Source organism: Somniosus microcephalus, chromosome 30 (assembly GCF_052327205.1).
Source record: "Somniosus microcephalus isolate GS21.2 chromosome 30, FLI_Smic_1.0, whole genome shotgun sequence".
Lineage (NCBI taxonomy): Eukaryota > Metazoa > Chordata > Chondrichthyes > Squaliformes > Somniosidae > Somniosus > Somniosus microcephalus.
Genome location: NC_141016.1, coordinates 4755930 through 4778989, shown reverse-complemented (window position 1 = coordinate 4778989; position 23060 = coordinate 4755930). Strand labels below are relative to the sequence as shown.

The 23060-nt window shown below is 48.7% G+C and overlaps 1 protein-coding gene across 1 annotated transcript in view; it reads left to right on the top strand.

Annotated features, from left to right (window-relative positions):
- The window catches only part of LOC147097868 (aspartate aminotransferase, cytoplasmic-like), a 29898-nt gene extending 7180 nt beyond the window's left edge, over nt 1-22718 (top strand). The window contains exons 3-9 of the mRNA XM_085970907.1: nt 7166-7289; nt 9213-9325; nt 12822-12926; nt 17110-17260; nt 19049-19214; nt 21132-21274; nt 22374-22718. Of these exons, the coding sequence (XP_085827033.1) occupies nt 7166-7289; nt 9213-9325; nt 12822-12926; nt 17110-17260; nt 19049-19214; nt 21132-21274; nt 22374-22528 (957 nt within the window). The 3' untranslated portion in view covers nt 22529-22718. The remainder of the gene's footprint in view (nt 1-7165; nt 7290-9212; nt 9326-12821; nt 12927-17109; nt 17261-19048; nt 19215-21131; nt 21275-22373) is intronic.
- Nucleotides 22719-23060: the final 342 nt, after the last annotated feature.

Here is a 23060-nt window from a genome sequence, read left to right as displayed (position 1 = left end):
CTGGTGAGACCACACCTGGAGTATTGTGTACAGTTTTGGTCTCCTTACCTAAGGAAGAATATACTTGCCATAGAGGGAGTGCAACGAAGGTTCACCAGACTGATTACTGGGCTGGGGGGATTGTCCTATGAGGTGAGATTGAGTAGACTAGGCCTATATTCTCTAGAGTTTAGAAGAATGAGAGGTGATCTTATTGAAACATACAAAATTCTTACAGGGCTTGACAGGGTAGATGCAGGGAGGATGTTTCCCCCTGGCTGGGGAGTCTAGAACCAGGGCTCACAGTCTCAGAATAAGGGGTCGGCCATTTAGGACTGAGATGAGGAGGAATTTCTTCACTCAGAGGGTGGTGAATCTTTGGAATTCTCTGCCCCAGAGGGCTGTGGAGGCTCAGTCTTTGAGTATATTCAAGACAGAGATCGATAGATTTTTGGATATTAAGGGAATCAAGGGATATGGGGATAGTTCAGGAAAGTGGAGATGAGGTAGAAGATCAGCCATGATCTTATTGAATGGCGGAGCAGGCTCGAAGGGCCAAATGGCCGACTCCTGCTCCTATTTCTTATGTTCCACATTCTAACCTACATCCTGATTTCCCTATTGAATTTATTAGTGACTGTCTTACATTTATGGCTCCTAGTTTTTGTCTTCCCCACAAGAGGAAACATCTCTACGTCTACCCTATCGAACAGAATAGTGTCAGCCGTGGCTCAGTGGGCAGCACTCTCACCTCGGAGTCAGAAGGTTGTGGGTTAAAGTCCCATTCCAGAGACTTGAGCACCAAAATCTAGGCTGACACTCCAGTTCAGTGCTGAGGGAATGCTGCACTGTCGGAGGTGCCGTCTTTCGGATGAGATGTTAAACCGAGGCCCCGTCTGCCCTCTCAGGTGGACATAAAAGATCCCACGGCACTATTTTGAAGAAGAGCAGTGGAGTTCTCCCCGGTGTCCTGGGCCAATATTTATCCCTCAATCAACATCTAAAAGCAGATGATCTGGTCATTATCACATTGCTGTTTGTGGGAGCTTGCTGTGCTCAAATTGGCTGCCGCGTTTCCCACATTACAACAGTGACTACACTTCAAAAAGTACTTCATTGGCTGTAAAGCGCTTTGGGACATCCTGAGGTTGTGAAAGGCGCTACAGAAATGTTAGTCTTTTTTTTCCTTTCTTACTTTATAATCCATAACTTTAAAGACCTCTATCAAGTCGCCCCTCAATCTTCTCTGTTCTAGCGATAAGAGCCCCAGCCTGTTCAGTCTTTCCAAATAGTTACAACCTGTTAGTTCTGGTATCATCCTTGTAAATCTTGTTTGCACCCTCTCCAGTGCCTCTGTATCCATTTTGTAATATAGGTTCCACTGTATTGGAAGGTGGAAGATCCTCAATAATCTCAGAGTAACACCAAGTGGGAGAACTCAAGAAAATTCAACCCATATTTTATATTTATAGAAACCCAAAAGTTTTTTTTTGTTAAACAGCCTGATCAACTTATCTTCACATTTCACTCTGTAAGGAATAGAAATTCTTTACCGATAACCTTTAAAGAAAATCGCCACCCAAGTTGAGAATGGCGAGTGTTGAGTTTCTGCATTGGCGGCCGTGTCTTCAGCCATTTTGGCCCCAGGTTCTGGAATGGCCACCCTAACCCTCTCCGCCTCCCGGTCCTCCTTTGAAGACCCTCCTTAAAACGCCTCACTTTGACCAAGCTATTGGCCACCCCTCCTAGTGTCTCCTTTGCCTTAGCGTTCATTTTTTGCCTGATTACGCCTCTGTGAAGCGCCTTGGGACGTTTAAAGACACAATAGCCATGCAAGCGGTTGAACATAGGACACAAGTTCGCTGTGCACCGCTGATTGTCTCTATGTTGTCGCGGGGCGGTAGCCAAGAGCAAGGTCAAACTAAAGGAAAGGAGGGGAAAGGAGGAGGGTGCATTGTACATGGTGCTTCCTACTGCTGGGTGGAAAAGCACCATGTGGTAAACCACTGTTATACCTGTCTGTATGTGTATGTGTATTCCACTAGGTACAGGTCTGGACATGCCTCGGCTGACTCCTCCCACTATTCCAGGTATATAAGTGACTACCTCCCAGTCCCTTAGTATTCTGGACGGGTCGACCACTCGAGACTAGACCTTCATTCTTTAGTTAATAAAAGCCTGGTTGTTACTCGCTTAACCTCAGTCTTTTGAGTAATTGATGGCGCATCAATTTTATTAACTAAATTTTTTACAATGGAGAAGATCCTCACACCAGCATGCCTGGACCTGGACAGTCGGGAAGTGGACGCTTCCACCAAGTTTGCTCACTGGCTCATGTGCTTCGAGGCATTCCTGACTGCCTCCACTGCGGTCGTAATGGACGCGAACAAACTGTCTGTCCTGATCTCCAAGGTGAACCACCGAGTGTACTCAGTCATCCGGGACGCGACCTCGTACACAGCCGCCCTCCAGCTCCTCAAGACCCAGTACATGCGCCCTGTGAACGAAGTTTACGCCAGGCACCTCCTGGGGAGTCGCAAGCAACAACCTGGGGAATCGACTGAGGAATACCTCCAAGCACTGTCCGTGCTTGGCCGGGCCTGTGGGTGTAAGGCGGTAACGCCCACTAAGTACACGGAGGAACTGATCTGGGATGCCTTCGTAGCGGTCCACAGGTCCAACTACACCCGACAGCGACTGCTGGAGCAGAGTGACCTCACCCTCGACAAAGCCTCCGAAATCGCACTAACGCTGGACGCAGCCTACCGGGGCATGGATGCCTACTCCTCTGCACCGTGGACGCCGCGGGGAACGACAACCTGGGACACGGTAGGACAGCCCCATAGCACCGTGCCACCCCAGCCACAGCCCAACAACGGCCCAACCACCACAGCAGTGTCCCAAAGCCAGACAGCAGTATCCCAAAGCCAGACAGCAGTATCCCAAGGCCAGAAATGCTACTTCTGTGGCCAGGCCAAACACCCCAGAGCGCGCTGCCCGGCGAAGAGTGCGACCTGCTCGGGCTGCGGGAAAAAGGGACACTACGCTAGCGTCTGCAAGGCCAAAGCCACCCCGAACGCCAGCAGCGCCGCATGTGGGCCGTGCGAGCCGCCATCTTGGGCCCCCAACAGCGCCGCGTGTGGGCCATGCGGGCCGCCATCTTGGGCCTCCCCAGCCATGTGCGAACCACCGCAGCAGCAGCCATCTTGGACGACTCCAGCCACATGGGAATCATGGACGCCGCCATCTTGGACACCAGCCGGGACGCAGCAGGCCGCCAACCCCCCCCCCATCTGATACCCGCAGCGACACACCGACCCCTACGCTGGCCTCTGTTACGCTGGACCAAACGAGACTGCACCAACTAGCTCAGTCCAAAATGGACGTTAAGGTAAACGGCCATGCAATAAACTGCCTTTTTGACTCCGGGAGCACAGAGAGCTTCATCCACCCCGACACGGTGCGGCATTGCTCTCTCCCAGTCCTGCCTGCGCACCAGCGGATTTCTATGGCCGCCGAGTCCCAGTCAGCGGACATTGGCGGCTACTGCGTGGTGACACTAGTAGTAGACGGGACTGTGTTCAATAATTTTAAACTCCTGGTCCTGCCCCAACTTTGCGCTGCCGTTCTACTGGGGTTGGATTTCCAGTGCCACCTCAAAAGCGTTACGATGGCGTACGGTGGCCCCCTCCCCCCACTCACAGTCCGCAGCCAGCAGCCTCCAAATTGCCCGCCGCGCACCAGATGCAACCTCTCCACACTCAGAGTCCCACCCCCCCACTGTTTGCTAACCTCACCCCCGACTGTAAGCCCATCGCCACAAAGAGCAGGCGATACAGTGCCGGGGACAGGGTTTTCATCAAAACCGAAGTGGAGCGGCTCCTGAAGGAGGGGATTATTGAGGGCAGCTCCAGCCCCTGGCGAGCCCAGGTTGTGGTCGTTAAGACCGGCGAGAAACAACGCCTGGTCATCAACTACAGCCAAACAATAAACCGCTACACCCTGCTGGACGCCCACCCACTCCCCCGCATAGCTGACATGGTCAACCAGATTGCGCAGTAGCGCGTCTTTTCGACCATTGACCTGAAATCAGCGTACCACCAGCTCCCCATCCGCCCCGAAGACCGCCAGTATACTGCTTTTGAGGCAAACGGCCGCCTCTATCACTTCCTTAGGGTTCCCTTTGGCGTTACCAACGGGGTCTCCGTCTTCCAAAGGGAGATGGACCGGATGGTCGATCAAAACGCACTGCAGGCCACTTTCCCTTACCTAGACAATGTGACCATCTGCGGCCATGACTTGCAGGACCATGACGCAAACCTCGAGAAATTCCTCCGCACCGCCCAACTCCTGAACCTGACATATAACACGGAGAAGTGCATATTCCGCACAGACCGCCTCGCCATCCTTGGCTGTGTTGTGGAACACGGGGTCATCGGTCCCGACCCGGACCGGATGCGTCCCCTTATGGAACTCCCACTGCCCCACTGCCTAAAAGCCCTGAAGAGGTGCCTAGGGTTTTTTTCCTACTACGCCCAGTGGGTCCCCTACTATGCAGACAAAGCCCGTCCGCTGATCAAATCCACCTCTTTTCCCCTGATGGCAGAGGCCCGCTCGGCCTTCCACCGTATCAAGGAGGACATTGCCAAAGCCACCATGCACGCAGTGGACGAGTCCATCCCCTTCCAGGTGGAAAGCGATGCGTCCGACTTCGCTCTGGCCGCCACCCTTAATCAGGCGGGGAGACCTGTGGCATTCTTCTCACGAACCCTCCAGGGCCCGGAGACCAGACACTCCGCGGTCGAGAAGGAGGCCCAGGCTATTGTGGAGGCTGTGCGTCATTGGAGGCACTACCTGGCCGGAAAACGATTTACCCTGCTCACTGACCAGCGTTCAGTTGCTTTTATGTTCAACAACAAACAGAGGGGCAAAATCAAAAATGACAAGATCTTGAGGTGGAGAATCGAACTTTCCACCTGCAATTACGAGATCTTGTACCGGCCTGGGAAGCTCAATGAGCCCCCAGATGCCCTATCGTGTGGCACCTGCGCCAGCGCGCAGATCGATAGGCTGAGGGCCCTCCACAATGACCTCTGCCACCCGGGGGTCACCAGGTTCTTCCACTTCATCAAGGCCCGCAACCTGCCTTACTCCATTGAGGAGGTCAGGACCATGACCAAGAACTGCCAAGTCTGCGCTGAGTGCAAACCGCACTTTTATAGACCAGACAGAGCCCACCTGATAAAAGCCACTCGCCCTTTCGAACGCCTGAGCGTCGATTTTAAAGGGCCTCTCCCCTCCTCCGACCGCAATGTGTACTTCCTCAACATCATTGACGAGTACTCCCGTTTCCCGTTCACTATCCCCTGCCCGGACATGACCAGTGCCACGGTCATTAAATGTCTGAACAGCCTCTTCACCCTGTTCGGTTTCCCCAGCTATATCCATAGCGACCGGGGCTCATCGTTTATGAGCGACGAACTCCGCCAGTACCTGCTCGCCAGGGGTATAGCCACAAGCAGGACCACCAGTTACAACCCCCGGGGGAACGGACAGGTGGAAAGAGAGAATGCAACAGTTTGGAAGGCCGCCCTACTAGCCTTAAAGTCTAGGGGCCTTCCGACCTCCCGCTGGCAGGAGGTGCTCCCCGATGCGCTCCACTCGATTCGGTCACTGCTCTGCACTGCCACCAATGCCACCCCTCACGAGAAAATGTTTGTCTTCCCAAGGAAGTCCACATCGGGGACAGCGTTACCGCCATGGCTGACGTCCCCAGGGCCGGTACTACTGAGAAGACACGTGAGGACCAATAAAACGGACCCCCTGGTCGAGAGGGTCGACCTCCTCCACGCCAACCCCCAGTACGCTTACATTGCGTACCCGGACGGGCGGGAGGACACAGTCTCCATACGAGACCTCGCACCCTCGGGGACCGCTGTAACCCACTACCCATTACCACCCCCCCCCACGACACCCTCGGGGACCGCTGTAACCCACTACCCATTACCACCCCCCCCACGATCCAACCCCAGCAGCCGGCTCGCCTTGGACCGTCACCCACGAGGACTACACTCCAGTGCCCCAGCCTACACGGGACGCGACGCCGGAAGCTCCACCACCCCTGCCGTCGCCACATCGATCACAGCGGCAGACAAGACCTCCGGAGAGACTCCAATACATGAACTTTTAAATACACTTCACCCCGCCGGACTCATTTTTAAACAAGGGTTGAATGTGGTAAACCACTGTTATACCTGTCTGTATGTGTAATGTGTATTCCACTAGGTACAGGTCTGGACATGCCTCGGCTGACTCCTCCCACTATTCCAGGTATATAAGTGACTACCTCCCAGTCCCTTAGTATTCTGGACGGGTCGACCACTCGAGACAAGACCTTCATTCTTTAGTTAATAAAAGCCTGGTTGTTACTCGCTTAACCTCAGTCTTTTGAGTAATTGATGGCGCATCACACCATTCTTAGGGATTGGGTCGCCTGATGATATTGTTGGCTGGTAACTGACGCATAGCAAGAGCTGCCTAGAAGAGGGTAAAGACAGTAGAATCATAGAAAGTTACAGCACAGAAGGAGGCCATGCGGCCCATCGTGTCTGTGCTGGCCGAAAAAGAGCTACCCAGCCTAATCCCACTTTCCAGCTCTTGGTCCGTAGCCCTGTAGATTACAGCACTTCAGGTGCATATCCAAGTACTTTTTAAATGTGATCAGGGTCTCTGCCTCTCCCACCCTTTCAGGCAGTGAGTTCCAGACCCCCACCACCCTCTGGGTGAGAAAGGTTCTCCTCAACTCCCCTCTAATCCTTCTACCAATTACTTTAAATCTCTGCCCCCTGGTTATTGACCCCTCTGCTAAGGGAAATGGGTCCTTCCCATCCACCCTATCTAGGCCCCTCATCATTTTATACACCTCGATTAAATCTCCCCTCAGCCTCCTCTGTTCCAAAGAAAACAACCCCAGCCTTTCCAATCTTTCCTCATCACTAAAACTCTCCAGTCCTGGCCACATCCTCGAAGATCTCCTCTGCACTCTCTCCAGTGCGATCACATCTTTCCTGTAATGTGGTGACCAGAACTGCGCGCAGTACTCTGGCGGTGGCCGAACTAGTGTTTAGACAAGAAGGCAATTCTGAGAATTCTAACCATGTCTTCATCAACTACCGCCCTCTCTCAGGCTGACAGTTTGCAGGTACCTGGAGGCGGCGGTGCCTTGTTCATAGGAGCACAATTTCTCAGAAAGTGGTACACCATAACTCATCCCGAGACAGCAACAGTCTATCTCTCCCTCCCTTCCTGGGGTGAGTCTTTCTGTCATTAGAGAATTGGAATTTGTACTGAACTTTGCATTTTTGTTGTGCCTTGGTCATTTACAGTATAAATGATTAAATTCTTCACGATTCGAAATGTTTTATTGATCTGTATTTGTAAGGGTCACACTTTCAAATGGTTTCTATTTTGCCCTTCTCGAACCATTTGAAGTTGTGAAATGCGAAAGATCTTCGGAAAGCTTGCTCTTCGTGACGTGATCGCAAGTGTCGCCTGTGGCTCAGCGTGGTAGCACCCTCGCCTCGGAGTCAGAAGGTCGTGGGTTCAAGTCCCGCTCCAGGAACTTAACACATGATGCAGGCCGACAGTCCCAGTACCGAGAGAGTGCTGCACTGTCGGAGCTGCCGTCTTTCAGAGAAGGCGTTAAACCAAGGACCCTCGGGTGGACGTAAAAGATCCCACAACGCTAATTGGAAGAGGTGCTGGGCAATTCTCCCCAGTGTCCTGACCAATATTTACCAACCTCAACCAAGATCATTAAAACAGATTATCTGGTCATTATCACATTGCTATTTGTGGGATCCTGCTGTGCACATTGCTGTGTTTCCTACATTACAAGAATGACTACACTTCAAAAGTAAGTGAGGTGGTGAAAGAATCATAGACTGATACAGCACAGGAGGAGGCCATTCGGCCCATTGTGCCTGTGCCGGCTCTTTGAAAGAGCTAATCCACTCCTCCGCCCTTTCTCCATAGCCCTTCAAGTGTTCAACCAATTCCCTTTTGAAAGTTACTATTGAATCTGCTTCCACCGCCCTTTCAGGCAGCGCATTCCTGATCACAACGACTTGCTGTGTAAAAATGTTTTCAAAAAAGGCGCTATATAAATGCAAGTTTAGAAAAATGTTTTTTCTGCCTGTTTGCTTCAAGGTTTGTCTCTCTAAATTCATGTAAAGATGTAAAGGCGTAACGCTCATGTGCAGTTGTGTTAAGGGTAAAGGATGCGAGGCTCCGGCCGGCCAGTCATTGGATGGGAGCAAGGCCAATTTGAGACACACACGGAACATAAGAATTAGGAGGAGCAGTAGGCCATTCGGCCCCTTGAGCCTGCTCCCCCATTCAATAAGATAATGGCTGATCTTCGACCTCAACTCCACTTTCCCGCCCGATCCCCAAATCCCTTGATTCCCTCAAGTCCAAAAATCTATCGATCTCAGCCTTGAATATACTCAATGATTCAGCATCCACAGCCCTCTGGGGTAGAGAATTCCAAAGATTCACAACCCTCAGTGAAGAAATTCCTCCTCACCTCAGTCTTAAATGGCTGACCCCTTATCCTGAGACTATGCCCCCTGGTTCTAGACTCTCCAGCCAGGGGAAACAACCTCTCAGCATCTACCCTGTCAATCCCCCTCAGAATCTTGTATGTTTCAATGAGATCACCTCTCATTCTTGTGAACTCCAGAGAGTATCGGCCCAATTTACTCAATCCCTCTTCATAGAACAACACTCTCATCCCAGGGTTCAATCCAGTGAACCTTCGTTGCACCCGCTCTAAGGCAAGTATGTCTTTGCACAGATAAGGAGACCAAAACTGTGCCCAGTACTCCAGGTGTGGTCTCACCAAAGCCCTGTACAATTGTAGCAAGACTTCCTTACCCTTATACTCCAACCCCCTTGCACTAAAGGCCAACATGCCATTTGCCTTCCTCATTGCTTGCTGTACCTGCATGCTGACATTCCGTGTTTCCTGTACGAGGAACATCTTGAATTGGTCGCAGTGACCTCGGTTCCCGATTCTGGGCCAAGCCAATCCAGTTGGGTGAGGGGTGGGGTGGGCGATGGGGCCCTCGCTAAATCCGCCCAACTATTGCCAGAGAAACCTCTGGAACTGCTTCAAAGATTTCCGAGTTGGGAATAAGCTTTATTTGACTTTTTTTTTTTTTTTTATAAAGAGAATCACGCGAATGCCTTTGCTGAAGCTGGATTTAAGGACATCTTTGGGTATCGTTACTGGGACAGCGTTAAGCTGGGCTTGGCCATGCAGCAATGGCTGGAGGACCTCGAGGTACATAAAACCGGGTAACAGCGTTACAGGGCGGGCTGTATATGGAAAGAAAGACACTGCGTCGGCCATTTTGGTTCTTTACAAGCAGACCTCCTGTGGCATTGCTCACAGTGAGCCTGAGGATGTGGCATTTCACAAGAACAGGAAATAAAGTTTTGTAGACAAGATACAACGGGCCCAGAATTTGCTGGAGCAGGGCACGTCACGACAAACCCCGTTAGTTAGACCTTTTCCCCCCTCACCATTCGGTTCGAAATATATTTGCGGGGCTAATTTCCGGACGTGCGAGCTGATAACGGTAACGAGGGCAACGGGGGCATCTGGGACCTCGGTGAATGGCAGGACCAACAGTCTATCTCCTTAACCAATGAGATTTAAGAGTTGAGAAAGAAACGGGAACGACAGAGAAGGAAATTGGGTGAATTAGAGTCAAGTTAGGTGCAGAAAGAGAAACAAAGAGAGAGAGGGAAAGATTGGATTTGAAGAGAGAGAAAAAAGAGACTGAAAGGAAAAGTAAGAAAACAAATTTTAAATTTTGAAGTTGCCTAGGAACAATTTACTAGCTGCAGGAATGAGACTCCACATTGAGTTGGCTATGATTGATTGGGGAGCTTCATTAAAAGGCATGACGGTGGATAGGCAATGGCTAACATTTAAGGAACGAATGCATGAATTGCAACAGTTATACATTCCTTTCTGGCACAAAAACACACAAGGAAAAGCGGCCCAACCATGGCTAACAAAAGAAATTAAGGATAGTATTAGATCCAAAGAGGAGTCATATAAAGTTGCCAGAAAAAGTAGCAAGCCTGAGGATTGGGAGCAGTTTAGAGTTCAGCAAAAAAGGACCAAGAGATTAAGAGGGGAAAAATAGAGTATGAGAGTAAACTTGCAAGGAACATAAAAGTGGATTGTAAAAGCTTCCACAAGTATGTAAAAAGAAAAAGATTAGTAAAGACAAATGTAGGTCCCTTACAGTCAGAAAAGGGAAAATTTATAATGGGGGGGAACAAGGAAATGGCAGAGCAATTAAACAAATACTTTGGTTCTGTCTTCACGGAAGAGGACACAAGTAACTTCCCAGAAATGCTAAGGAACCAAGGGTCTAGTGAGAAGGAGGAATTAAAGGAAATTAGTATTAGTAAAAAAAGTGCTGGAGAAATTAATGGGACTGAAAGCCGATAAATCCCCAGGGCCTGATAATCTGCATCCCAGAGTACTAAAAGAGGTAGCCATGGAAATAGTGGATGCATTGGTTGTCATCTTCCAAAATTCTATAGATTATGGAACAGTTCCTGCAGATTGGAGGGTGGCAAATGTAACCCCATTACAGGAAACTCTTTATTATCCGGCACCAACGGGACCGGCGTGGTGCCGGTTTATCAAAAAGTCCGGATTACAGAGAGGCATAGTTAAAAGGTACGAGAGCTCCGTACACAGCAACAAATCCAGGCTTCCCTGTTGCTTAGCAACAGGTGCAGGAACTCCAGCCACAGACCAAGCGTCCCTGTTGCTTAGCAACAAGTGCACAAACCCCAGTTACACAGCCACAGATCCAGGAACGGCCACTAATATGAAGTAAAACTTACCTGAACCTACTCCTGAATTTTGCCGGTTAACAGAGATTTCTGGTTATTTAGGTGCCGGTTAAAAGAGAGTTTCCTGCATTTAAAAAAGAGGGAGAGAGAAAACAGGGAACTACAGGCCGGTTAGCCTAACTTCAGTAGTAGGGAAAATGCTAGAGTCTGTTATAAAGGATGTGATAACAGGACACTTCGAAAATACCAACGGGATTAGACAAAGTCAACATGGATTTATGAAAGGGAAATCGTGTTTGAGAAACCTACTGGAGTTTTTTGAGGATGTAACTGGTAGAATAGATAAGGGAGAACCAGTGGATGTGGTGTATTTGGATTTTCAGAAGGCCTTTGATAAAGTCCCACATAAGAGGTTAGTGTGCAAAATTAAAGCACATGGGAGTGGGGGTAATATACTGGCATGGATTGAAAATTGGTTAACAGACAGGAAACAGAGAGTAGGAATAAATGGGTCTTTTTCGGGGTGGCAGGCGGAGACTAGTGGGGTAGCGCAGGGATCAGTGCTTGGGCCCCAGCTATTCACAATATATATCAATGATTTAGATGAGGGAACCAAATGTAATATTTCCAAGTTTGCTGATGACATGAAACTAGGTGGGATTGTGAGTTGTGAGGAGGATGCAAAGAGGCCTCAAGGCGATTTAGACAAGTTGAGTGAGTGGCAGATGTAGTAGAACATGGATAAATGTGAAGTTATCCACTTCAGTAGGGAAAACAGAAAGGCAGAGTATTATTTAAATGGTGATAGATTGGGAAATGTTGATGTACAAAGGGACCTGGGTGTCCTTGTACACCAGTCACTGAAAGCAAACATGCAGGTGCAGCAAGCATTTAGGAAGGCAAATGGTATGTTGGCCTTCATTGCAAGAGGATTTGAGTACAGGAGCAAGGATGTCTTACTGCAGTTATACAAGGCCTTGGTGAGACCACACCTGGAGTACTGTGTGCAGTTTTGGTCTCCTTACCTAAGAAAGGATATATTTGCCATAGAGGGAGTGCAGTGAAGGTTCACCAGACTGATTCCTGGGATGGCAGGACTGTCGTATGAGGAGAGATTGGGTCGACTAGGCCTGTATTCACTAGAGTTTAGAAGAATGAGAGGGGATCTCATTGAAAGGTATAAAATTCTGACAGGGCTAGACAGACTGGATGCAGGGAGGATGTTTCCCCTGGCTGGGGGGGGTCGAGAACAATGGGTCACAGTCTCAGGATACGGGGTAGGACATTTAGGACTGAGATGAGGAGAAATTTCTTCACTCAGAGGGTGGTGAACCTGTGGAATTCTCTACCACAGAAGGCTGTGGAGGCCAAGTCACTGAATATATTGAAGAAGGAGATAGATAGATTTCTAGACACAAAAGGCATCAAGGGGTATGGGGAGAGAGCAGGAATATGGTATTGAGAGAGAGGATCAGCCATGATCATATTGAATGGTGGAGCAGGCTCGAAGGGCCCACTCCTGCTCCTATTTTTCTATTGATCTTTCTGGGCTGGATAGGTTGAATGGTATTGCAGGAACTCAGATCTCGTTATTAAAAGGTCCTTACCCTGTTGAGTACCAGCCCTAACTTTCTGCAGCGAGTTTGGGCAATGAATGCACAAATCCACCCAGCAAGTTCTTGAAACCCACGGGGAGGCCAGCGGCCCCTGGCAAATCATCGAGCAACCTCTGGCGATTCACAACTCGCTTCCTCGCCACAAATTGCTGGGGTTTTTTAAAAAAAGATACTAATAACAGCGTGCGTATTAAACTCTTATTTTGTTAGCAAATTCTGACCCAGCATTTTGAGTAAGATGTAGGTCAATTTGACAGTTATGAAAACGTTTGGGGAGTACTTTTGGTTATACTGGGAGAGGAATGAATTGGAGATTAAATGTCCCGTTTCTACCTTCACCAGAATGCCCCGGAATGCTCCATTGTGTTGTTACATATTGCAGCCCATCACCCAACCGCGACAGATCCAACCCCAGCGGTGTGGAGGCAGATTGCCGAGGTCATGAAGGTGAGGAGACGGCCCCAAGTTATTCAAGGGTGGAGTATATCTCACCGAGTTCCTCCCCAATACGAAGGGAGTTTGCTGTTCACTGACTTCTCCGGCTCACCCCCCTTGTTGCCGGGTTTGATTTTTTTTAAACTACTCGCAGATCTCCCACAAAGTTTCCCACGGTGATTTCGGGGGAATCGTGTTACAGGAACTAAGTGTGACACTTGCAGGAAATGTGCGTTTATATGTGTCAAACTTTGAACAGGTTACCAGTAATTACCCGTGGCCTTGTCCACAGGCAGCTGATAAAAACTAATTGCTATTCGACAAGATGGCAACAGCGCTGGAAGATAGGCTTCAGAAACTCGGTCCATTGCAACACCGACTGGCCAGAGACTGCAACTGTTTACATACAGATTGCCAATCGAACGGCCTGTTCTGTAACTAACCACTGGGAAATGTGTAATATGGCCCGAGTCTCCGTCTCTGTGTGTCTCTTTCTCTCTCTCCATCTCTCCCCGTCTCTTTCTCTTTCTCTCTCTCTCTCTGTCTGTGTCTCTTTCTCTCTCTCTGTCTGTCTGTGTCTCTTTCTCTCTCTGTCTGTCTGTGTCTCTTTCTCTCTCCCTCTCTGTCTGTCTCTTTCCCTCTCTCCCTCCAGCCTGTCTCTCTTTCTCCCTCTCCCTCCAGCCTGTCTCTCTTTCTCCCTCTCCCTCCAGCCTGTCTCTCTTTCTCCCTCTCCCTCCAGCCTGTCTCTCTTTCTCCCTCTCCCTCCAGTCTGTCTCTGTTTCTCCCTCCAGCCTGTCTCTTTCCCTCTCTCCCTCCAGTCTGTCTCTGTTTCTCCCTCCAGCCTGTCTCTTTCCCTCTCTCCCTCCAGTCTGTCTCTGTTTCTCCCTCCAGCCTGTCTCTTTCCCTCTCTCCCTCCAGTCTGTCTCTGTTTCTCCCTCCAGCCTGTCTCTTTCCCTCTCTCCCTCCAGTCTGTCTCTGTTTCGCTCTCTCCCTTTCTGTCTCTTTCTCTCTACCATTCACCATCTTCCTGAGAACCAGAGTCGCCACCATGGCGGGTGGCAGGGGTGATAGAGATCGCGAAACCCATTCAAAAACAAGTGGAAAGCCTTCAGTTCGAATAATGGAACCGGTTCAAAGCAGTGCGGTGGTTTGGAGCCGCGCCCAGCCATTGCCACTCGGCAGATTGGAGAACAGAGGCCAGTGGGTGCTGGGATAAGACCACAAGCTGCCTCTCCCACCGTGCGGAGTACAGACCATGTTTAAAAATATATATATAATTGTGTTTACACGAGGGGGCCGATTAGGCCATCAAACGGAGTTGAACAATGTGAGGAAACAGAATTATCAGCAGAGTTTCAATAATGAACCCGAGGTGGAGCAGCTTCAATCACGAGTGCTAATGGAGTTTATTCAAAACAGTTCGGGGTCAGTAACTCTCAGCAAATCCTTCACTCGCAGTGTGGCCACATTCCAAACAGCCGGCACCGGACAACGTGAACATTTGTCAGAATTCTTTGTACTTGGACTTTCAAGGTGGTGACATTCGCCCTTCACATGACCATTGGAAGGGTTGGAAACGTCTACAGTGACCACTCTCCGTACGGCGCTTTCACCTCTAGTCCGTCCACTGAGGCCAGACCCCCCCCCCCCACACAGCCTTGTGTGCTGATAGAGGGGGGGGGGGTGTTAGGGCCGATAACCTGTGTGTATGTGAGCGGGGAGCTGACCAAGATACCTGCCTGGGGAAGGTGTGCGAGAGACACTGCGGTGGTCAGGCCACAGGAGGACCTCTTGCTCAGTATTTACATCACAGAAACAGGCCATTCAGTCCATGCTGCTGTTTAAGCTCCGCAAGAGCCTCCTCCCACCACCCCCTTCATCTCGCCCCATCAGTGTGACCTTCTTAGACCAGGATGTTGCCCGATTACAGTTGCCAACCCCCCAGGATTTTCCTGGAGTCGCCAGGAATTAATAATCAATCTTCTGGGCATTGTTGCAGGCAGCCCACAGGGGCATTTAAACAATTTGGGTGTTTCATTCATTTTTTTTGAACGCTTTTTTGTTTATTAGTAATAAAAGGTTATGAGGAGAGGCAATCTGAACTAAGTGGTACAATTTTAAAGGGAGTGCAGGAACAGAGAGATCTGAACACAAATCTTTGAAGGTGGCAGGACAGGTTGAGAAGGCTGTTAAAAAAATTCAAAATCCTTGGCTTTATTAATAGAGGGCTAGAGTATAATAGCAAGGAAGTAATTGCTAAACCCCTTATAAATCATTGGTTAGGTCCCAGCTGGAATATTGTGTTCAATTCTGGGCACCACACTTTATGAAGGATGTCAAGACCTTAGAGAGGGTGCGGAGGAGATTTACCAGAGCGGTACTCGGGCTGAAAGACTTCAGTTTTGTGAAAAGACTGGAGAAGCTGGGGTTGTTCTCCTTGGAGCAAAGAAGGTTAAGAGGTGATTTGATAGAGGTGTTCAAAATCATGAGGGGTTTTTGATAGGGTAAATAAGGAGAAACTGATTCTAGTGGCAGAAGGGTCACAGATTTAAGATAATTGGCAAAAGAACCAGAGGTGACATGAGAGAACTTTTTTTTTTTTTTCCCACAGCGAGTTGTTGTGATCTGGAACGCGCTGCCTGAAAGGGCGGTGGAAGCAGATTCAATCGTAACTTTCAAAAAGGGAATTGGATAAATACTTGAAGGGATAAAATTTACAGGGCTATGGGGAAAGAGCAGGGGAGTAGGATTAATTGGAGAGCTGTTTCAAAGAGCCGGCACAGGCACGATGGGCTGAATGGCCTCCTTCTGTGCTGTATCAGTCTATGATTACATAGAATGTACAGCACAGAAACAGGCCATTCGGCCCCACTGGTCCGTGTCGGTGTTTCTGCTCCACACGAGCCTCCTCCCACCCCTCTTCATCTCACCCCATCCGCAGAATACTGGGGGGAAAAGATTGTAAAAAAATTGTCGCAGGCTCACATACACTGCCTTCAGTTATATTTAGACTGCACATAACACATGAAAAATCTGTGTTGCTGACATCTGAGGAATGAATGTCGACTTTTAAATGTAACCACAGAATTATGACTGTGGAATCCATGACTTGATATCACTATCAGCAGGTACTAAAATCAGCTTAGTTTATTGTTCCATAGCTAGAATTAAGTTATAAAACAAACAGTTCCTCCTGAATAGAAATACGCAGCAGTTCTGTCGAAGATCCCACCCAAAATGTTACACTGAGTTTTCTCTTTTCAGATGCTGTTGTGTATTTCTGGCCATTTATTTCTGATTTCCAGCAATTCACAGATTTGATTTTTTTTTTTTTTTAAATCTGACGTTTTAAAAAAAAAAAAAAAAAAATTCGCTTATGGGATCTGGGCGTCGCTGGCAAAGCCAGCATTTATTGCCCATCCCTAGTTGCCCTTGAGAAAGTGGTGGTGAGCCGCCTTCTTGAACCGCTGCAGTCCGTGTGGTGAAGGTGCTCCCACAGTGCTGTTAGGGAGGGAGTTCCAAGATTTTGACCCAGCGACGATAAAGGATCGGCCGATATACTTCTAAGTCAGGATGGTGTGTGACTTGGAGGGTAACTTGGAGGTGGTGGAGTTCCCATGCGCCTGCTGCCCTTGTCCTTCTAGGTGGAAGAGATTGCGGGTTTGGGAGGTGCTGCCAAAGAAGCCTTGGCGAGTTGCTGCAGTGCATCATGTAGATGGTACACACTGCAGCCACGGTGCGCCGGTGGTGGAGGGAGTGAATGTTTAAGGTGGTGGATGGGGTGCCAATCAAACGGACTGCTTTGTCCTGGATGGTGTCGAGCTTCTTTAGTGTTGTTGGAGCTTCTTCCTACCTTACAAAATGCACAGCGCTATTTAAAAGTGACCAGTAAAAGGCGATAAAAGTAGTGGAGGTGGGGATAAAGGCTGTTTGACTGGGCGGAGCGGTCGGAGTCGCGAGATCCTGCAGTTAAAACCTCCAGCAATAGGTCCGAACAGAGTTGGCAACTTCTGTTCCTAGTAGAGACACAGATCTTGGCGTTATCTATCATCCTCCTTGCGCCACGGAAAAGTTTGACTTCTGCTGGTATTTTTTGTCCTGTTGTTGGGTAAAAGGACTTTGCTATTGAATCAGATTGTCTACTTGAAGCGAAATTTGCCTCGGACCTGATTAATTTTCTCTTTTTCATTTTCAGAGAAAGAAGCATTTTCCTTTCTTCTACGTGACCGCCCAGGGTCTTGCCACGGGAGACTTGAACAGGGATGCCTGGCCCGTGCGACACTTTGTCACCGAGCGCTTTGAGCTGTTTTGTGCTCAGTCTTTTTCCAAGAACTTTGGCTTGTACAGTAGGTCGCCCTCAGTATTTAATATCAAGAGCTAAGATTTAACAGCGCCAGTCTCTTCCCCTTGGGAATTGCTTCCAGATTGAAGTGAGTGTCACCCATTGTGACAACATTGATTGAACTGTCACCCAGAGCACCAGTTCCAGGGCGCTGTTGGCCTGCCAGGATTACAATGCTTGCCGCTTTCCATACAGGTACATCAGAACATAAGAAATAGGAGCAGGAGTCGGCCATTTGGCCCCTCGAGCCTGCTCTGCCATTCAATAAGATCATGGCTGATCTGATCTTGGGCTTAGCTCCATTTCCCTGCCCGCTCCCCATAACTCTCGACCCCTTTATCGTTCAAAAATCTGTCCACCTCCACCTTAAATGTATTTAATGACCCAGCCTCCACGGCTCTCTGGGGCAGAGAATTCCACAGATTTACAACCCTCTGAGAGAAGAAATTCCTCCTCATCTCAGTTCTAAAAGGGCGACCCTTTATTCTGAAATTATTTCTAGATTTCCCCACGAGGGGAAACATCCTCTCTGCATCTACCTTGTCGAGCCCCCTCAGAATCTTATATGTTTCAATAAGATCACCTCTCATTCTTCTAAACTCCAATGAGTATAGGCCCAACCTGCTCAACCTTTCTTCATAAATCAACCCCCTCATCTCCGGAATCAACCTCGTACACGAGAGGTGTAGCGGTAGAAGATAGAGAAAGAGGTATAAAGGCAGAGATAAAAAGTTAGGGGTAGAGTTGGAGGTAACGTTAGAGGAAGAGGCGGAGATACAGACAGATGGAGAGGTGCAGAGGAGAGAGCGAGCGAGCGAATGTCGAGGAAGGGAGCAAGTGCAGAAACACAGCCCATTACAACCGACTCGATTCATATTGGAAAATGCAATGCCTAATTCCCCCGTGACACAGAGCCAAAATATTCGGTCTTAATTAAAATACAACTGGAGATGTCCTAAACATCTGTTGTTTAAATTTGGGTAGCCTTTAGTCCTCACTATCCTCGATGGAATGAAAATCCAAAACTAGTTGCAATTATATAGCGGCTTTAATGTAGTAAAACATCCCAAGGCGCTTCACAGGAGAGTAATCAGACAAAAATTGACACTGAGCCAAAGGAGGAGATATTAGGACAGGGGAGAGGGAGGTTTAAAGGAGCGCCAAAGGAGGAGAGAAGGGCGGAGAGGTTTAGGGAGAGAATCCCAGAGCTTAGGGCCCAGACGGCTGAAGGCAAGGCAGCCAATGGTGGAGCGAAGGACGTGGGGGATGCGCAAGAGGCCAGAATTGGAGGAGTGCAGAGATCGCGGAGGGCTCGATGAGGTTACAGGAGATAGGGAGGGGCGAGGCCATGGACAGATTTGAACACGAGGAAGACATTTAAAAAGAAAAATCAAGGTGTTGCCGGAGCGGGAGCCGGTGTAGGTCAGCGAGCACAGCGGGTGATGGGTGAACAGGACTTGGTGTGAGTTAGGACATGGCGCAGCTGGGTTTTGGATGAGCTGAAGTTTATGGAGGGTGGAATTTGGGAGGCCGGCCAGGAGAGCGTTGGGATCAGGCAAGTTCTAGAACAGGCGGCTGATCCGCTCCCCCAGATTCCCGCCCACTCGATGAAGAAGAAAATCTTCCCCTTTTTGCGATAGGCGATACCGAGGTCAGCAAGAGAGCAATGGCGCAGAGTATCCGTTGGTGCTGATCATATTGAACCTTTAGGAAGGAGGCACAATAGAAAGATGTGATCCTTTATAAAATTGGGCCAGCCAATATTCATCTGGTCATTTTCCCCCTTTCCTAGATGAAAGGGTTGGGAGCCTGACAATCGTATCCAGGGATAATTACACCCTCATCAGAATCCGATCTCAGATGGAGATGGCAGCACGATGCGCATGGTCGAATCCTCCATGTTATGGCGCCCGGGTCGTAGCAACGGTGCTTAATAACCTATCCTTCTTCGCCGAGTGGTGAGGGTCCATCCTATTTACGAGAGATGAGGAATTCAAGTGTATATTGTGATAAAGTTGCTGGTGATTTTTATTTTAGGCTGATGTACGAGAATTGTGAAGCAAAAAGATTCGGTACACCGTCATCTCTACCTCTCCCATTGCTGCTTCAGATGTTGCCTTTCACTATTGGGCAAAATTGGCAGTCAGTGGGCCAGCAGTGTGCTTCCTTATTATACCAAAGATGACTTGAGGATTAATTTGTAGGGTTATGTGGAAAAAGCAGGGGAGTGGGACTGATTGGAGAGCTCGTTCAAAGAGCCAGTACAGGCACGACGGGCCGAATGGCCTCCTTCTGTGCTGTGGAATTCTGTAACCATTAATAATCTTCAATCTTAAACATTTAAGTGTTGACTTGGTTCAGCGGGCAGCACTCTCACCTCTGAGTCAGAATGTTGTGTATTCGAGTCCCTCTCCAGAGACTTGAGCGCAAAAATCTAGGCTGACACTCCCAGTGCGGTGCGGAGGGTGTGCTACACTGTCAGAGGTGCCGTCTTTTGGAGGAGACGTTAAACCGAGGTGGATGTGAAAGATCCCACAGGTGTGGTCTCACCAAGGCCTTGGATAACTGTAGTAAGACATCCTTGCTCCTGTACTCAAATCCTCTTGCAATGAAGGCCAACATACCATTTGCCTTCCTAACTGCTTGCTGCACCTGCATGTTTGCTTTCAGTGACTGGTGTACAAGGAAACCCAGGTCCCTTTGTACATCAACATTTCCCAATCTATCACCATTTAAATAATACTCTGCCTTTCTGTTTTTCCTACCGAAGTGGATAACTTCACATTTATCCACGTTATACTGCATCTGCCATGTATTTGCCCACTCACTCAAGTTGTCCAAATCGCCTTGAAACCTCTTTGCACCCTCCTCACAACTCACAATCCCACCTAGTTTTGTGTCGTCAGCAAACTTGGAAATATTACATTTAGTTCCCTCATCCAAATCATTGATATATATTGTGAATAGCTGGGGCCCAAGCACTGATCCCTGCGGTACCCCATTAGTCACCGCCTGCCACCCCAAAAAAGACCCATTTATTCCTACTCTCTGTTAACCAATTTTCAATCCATGCCAGTATATTACATTATTGTATATTCACAAGGGAAGATCTGAATAACATGCATTCTCCAAACATAGTTCACCAAAGTAAAATTAACAACTTTAGTATAAGTGAAACCGAAGTCCTCAATTTCTACAAGGGCTTAAAAGAAACACATTACCAGGGTTACATGGTATTTATCGCAGAGTGAACTCCCAGACCGTCTCTTTCAGGAAATTAGGTGATGTGTCAACAGGAACAAAGTCAAATCTAACAGCCAACTTAGGAATCAGCAAATGGCGCCAATGAATGCTATGGATCATAGCAATGTACAGGACCAGGAAAGAGCATTTGGTGTCCCTGGGTTAATCCCAGTCACAGCCCTCAACACAGCTCACACTATACCAAATATTCCCCAGGTACTTACCCAACTCTCCCTTGAATTTGTTGATATACTCAGGCTCCAATCTTTCCCTTTGCCAATCCATTCTATTCTCATCCAATCCAATCTAATCTAATCCAATCCAATCCTTGCAATTATAATCTATTCCATTCCAATCCAATCCATTCCATTCCATCCCTTCAATTATAATCTGTCCCATTCCAATCACAATCCAATCCAATCACAATCCATTCCATTCCATCCTTTCAATTATAATCTATTCCAATCCAACCCAATTACCAGTCCAGTCCAGTCACCGCCCCCTGCGTAAAGCAGTTGACCTCACGAGCTCAGGAGGCCTCGATGTAAAGGGGCAGCGGGCCGGCTCATTCCAGGGGCAGCTTCGTAGGAAAGAACATTTTCTCAAGGACCTCCTTGCTCTTGGGTCCGTAGGCAAGAGAATCTGAAGGGAATGGCCGAGCGCCTGATGCTCACCAAGGAGAAGCTAAAGGAAGAGCTGCGGATACTGGGAACGCCGGGACCTTGGGAGCACCTCACCAAGCAGATCGGCATGTACATTTACCCTGGATTCACCGGTAAGTGAGCAAACCCGTTTCAGCGTGCAAAGGAACAAGCGGGAGCTGGGGCAAGTGTAACAAGGACAGATGTCTCCGTCACGGTGGTCATTACAACCCAGTCATGTTTCCCGTAGCTTATTACGAGCTCCAGCAATCTGGATTCCGCAAGTTAACTTGACTTCGCAATCCGGTGCTCCCGGTTGAGCGTGCTTGCCGGAAAACTGTTGGCGCACACTGGTTCCCGGCTGGCTATTCCCCGTTGGGAGTGCCAGAGTAGTATCATCCCTTAGTTTAAACCTCTGCATGCAAGAGACCGCCAGCGCCGTCTGGCGGAGAGTCTGCCCAGTGGAGGGTCTGCCCGGCAGAGGGTCTGCCCGGAACTTCGCCGACATTCCATGTAATGGTTTCGGATTGATACAGGAAGTTGGAATGTGGCGAGTTCAGCCCTTCCGTTCCTGGGATTAAAAGGCTCAAGGGATTGTTTGAGCGCTACATACACTCACGCCTCCCCCGCTCTCGTAGAGAAATTACATCTTTACCTCTTCTCTCTGAGGTAGAAGGTGGATTTTGGAACAATTCTCCCATCGACCCTCCAATATCTAAATAATTCTCTTGGTGTTACCGCCCTCGCCTCCAAGTCAGAAGGTCGTGGGTTCAAGCCCCACTCCAGAGACTTGAGCACAAAAATCCAGGCTGACACTCCCAGTGCAGTGCTGAGGGAGTGCCGCACTGTCGGAGGTGCCGTCTTTCGGATGAGACGTTAAACCGAGGCCCCGTCTGCTCTCTCAGGTGGACGTAAAAGATCCCGCGGCACTATTTCGAAGAAGAGCAGGGGAGTTCTCCCCGGTGTCCTGGCCAATATTTATCCCTCAATCAACATCACTAAATACAGATGATCTGGTCATTATCACATTGCTGTTTGTGGGAGCTTGCTGTGCACAAATTGGCTGCCGCATTTCCTACATTACAACAGTGACTACACTTCAAAAGTATTTCGTTGATTGTAAAGCACTTTGAAACGTCCTGAAGGCGCAAGTCGTTCATTCTTTTCCTGTTGACTCTCAAATATCTAACTGGCCACCGCTGCACTCAACTGAAACATGTGCGACTTCAACAGATTCCCAGATTGACTACTTGAGGAAGAAGAAACATATTTACCTCTCGTCCAGCGGGCAAATCAACATCAGCGAGGTGAACAGTCAGAACCTCACCTACTTGGCCCACTGTATCCACGAGGCCGTGGTGTCAAGTCCTGAAGATAATGAATCATAAAAACAGATAAGGAGTAAACCAAGTCTATTGGGGGACTGTTGGACGTGTCAAACCGAGCACGGGGAGGGGATTTGAACGGTCGCTGTGCAAATTAAAACAGATTTTGTGTGTATTCAAGATGTTTTCTCTTTTAATTTATGTACTTACTTTCCACATGTGTAAGAAGATAAAATGGCCATTTTAAAAATCATGTTCCAGTTTGATTTAATTGTATCGTTTGGACCTAAATACATAAAGCAATTGAAGTTTACGATTCAGATTCGACCGTGTTGTTCATAGGAAACAGACTGGAGCCGATCCCCTAAACGGGCAGATAGCAGGGCATCTCCCAGGGTACCCAGTTAGACATTTTCCCGCACCCTTTCAGCTCAATGCCGTATCTTGCTGGAAGTGCGGGCTGGTAATGGCGAGGGCAAAGGGGTATCTGAACGACACGACGGACAATCCAACTCCGTAACCAGTGAGATTGAAGAAACAGAGGAACAAGGGAGAAGAAAGTCTGATGAATTCAAGTCAAATCAACAACAACAAT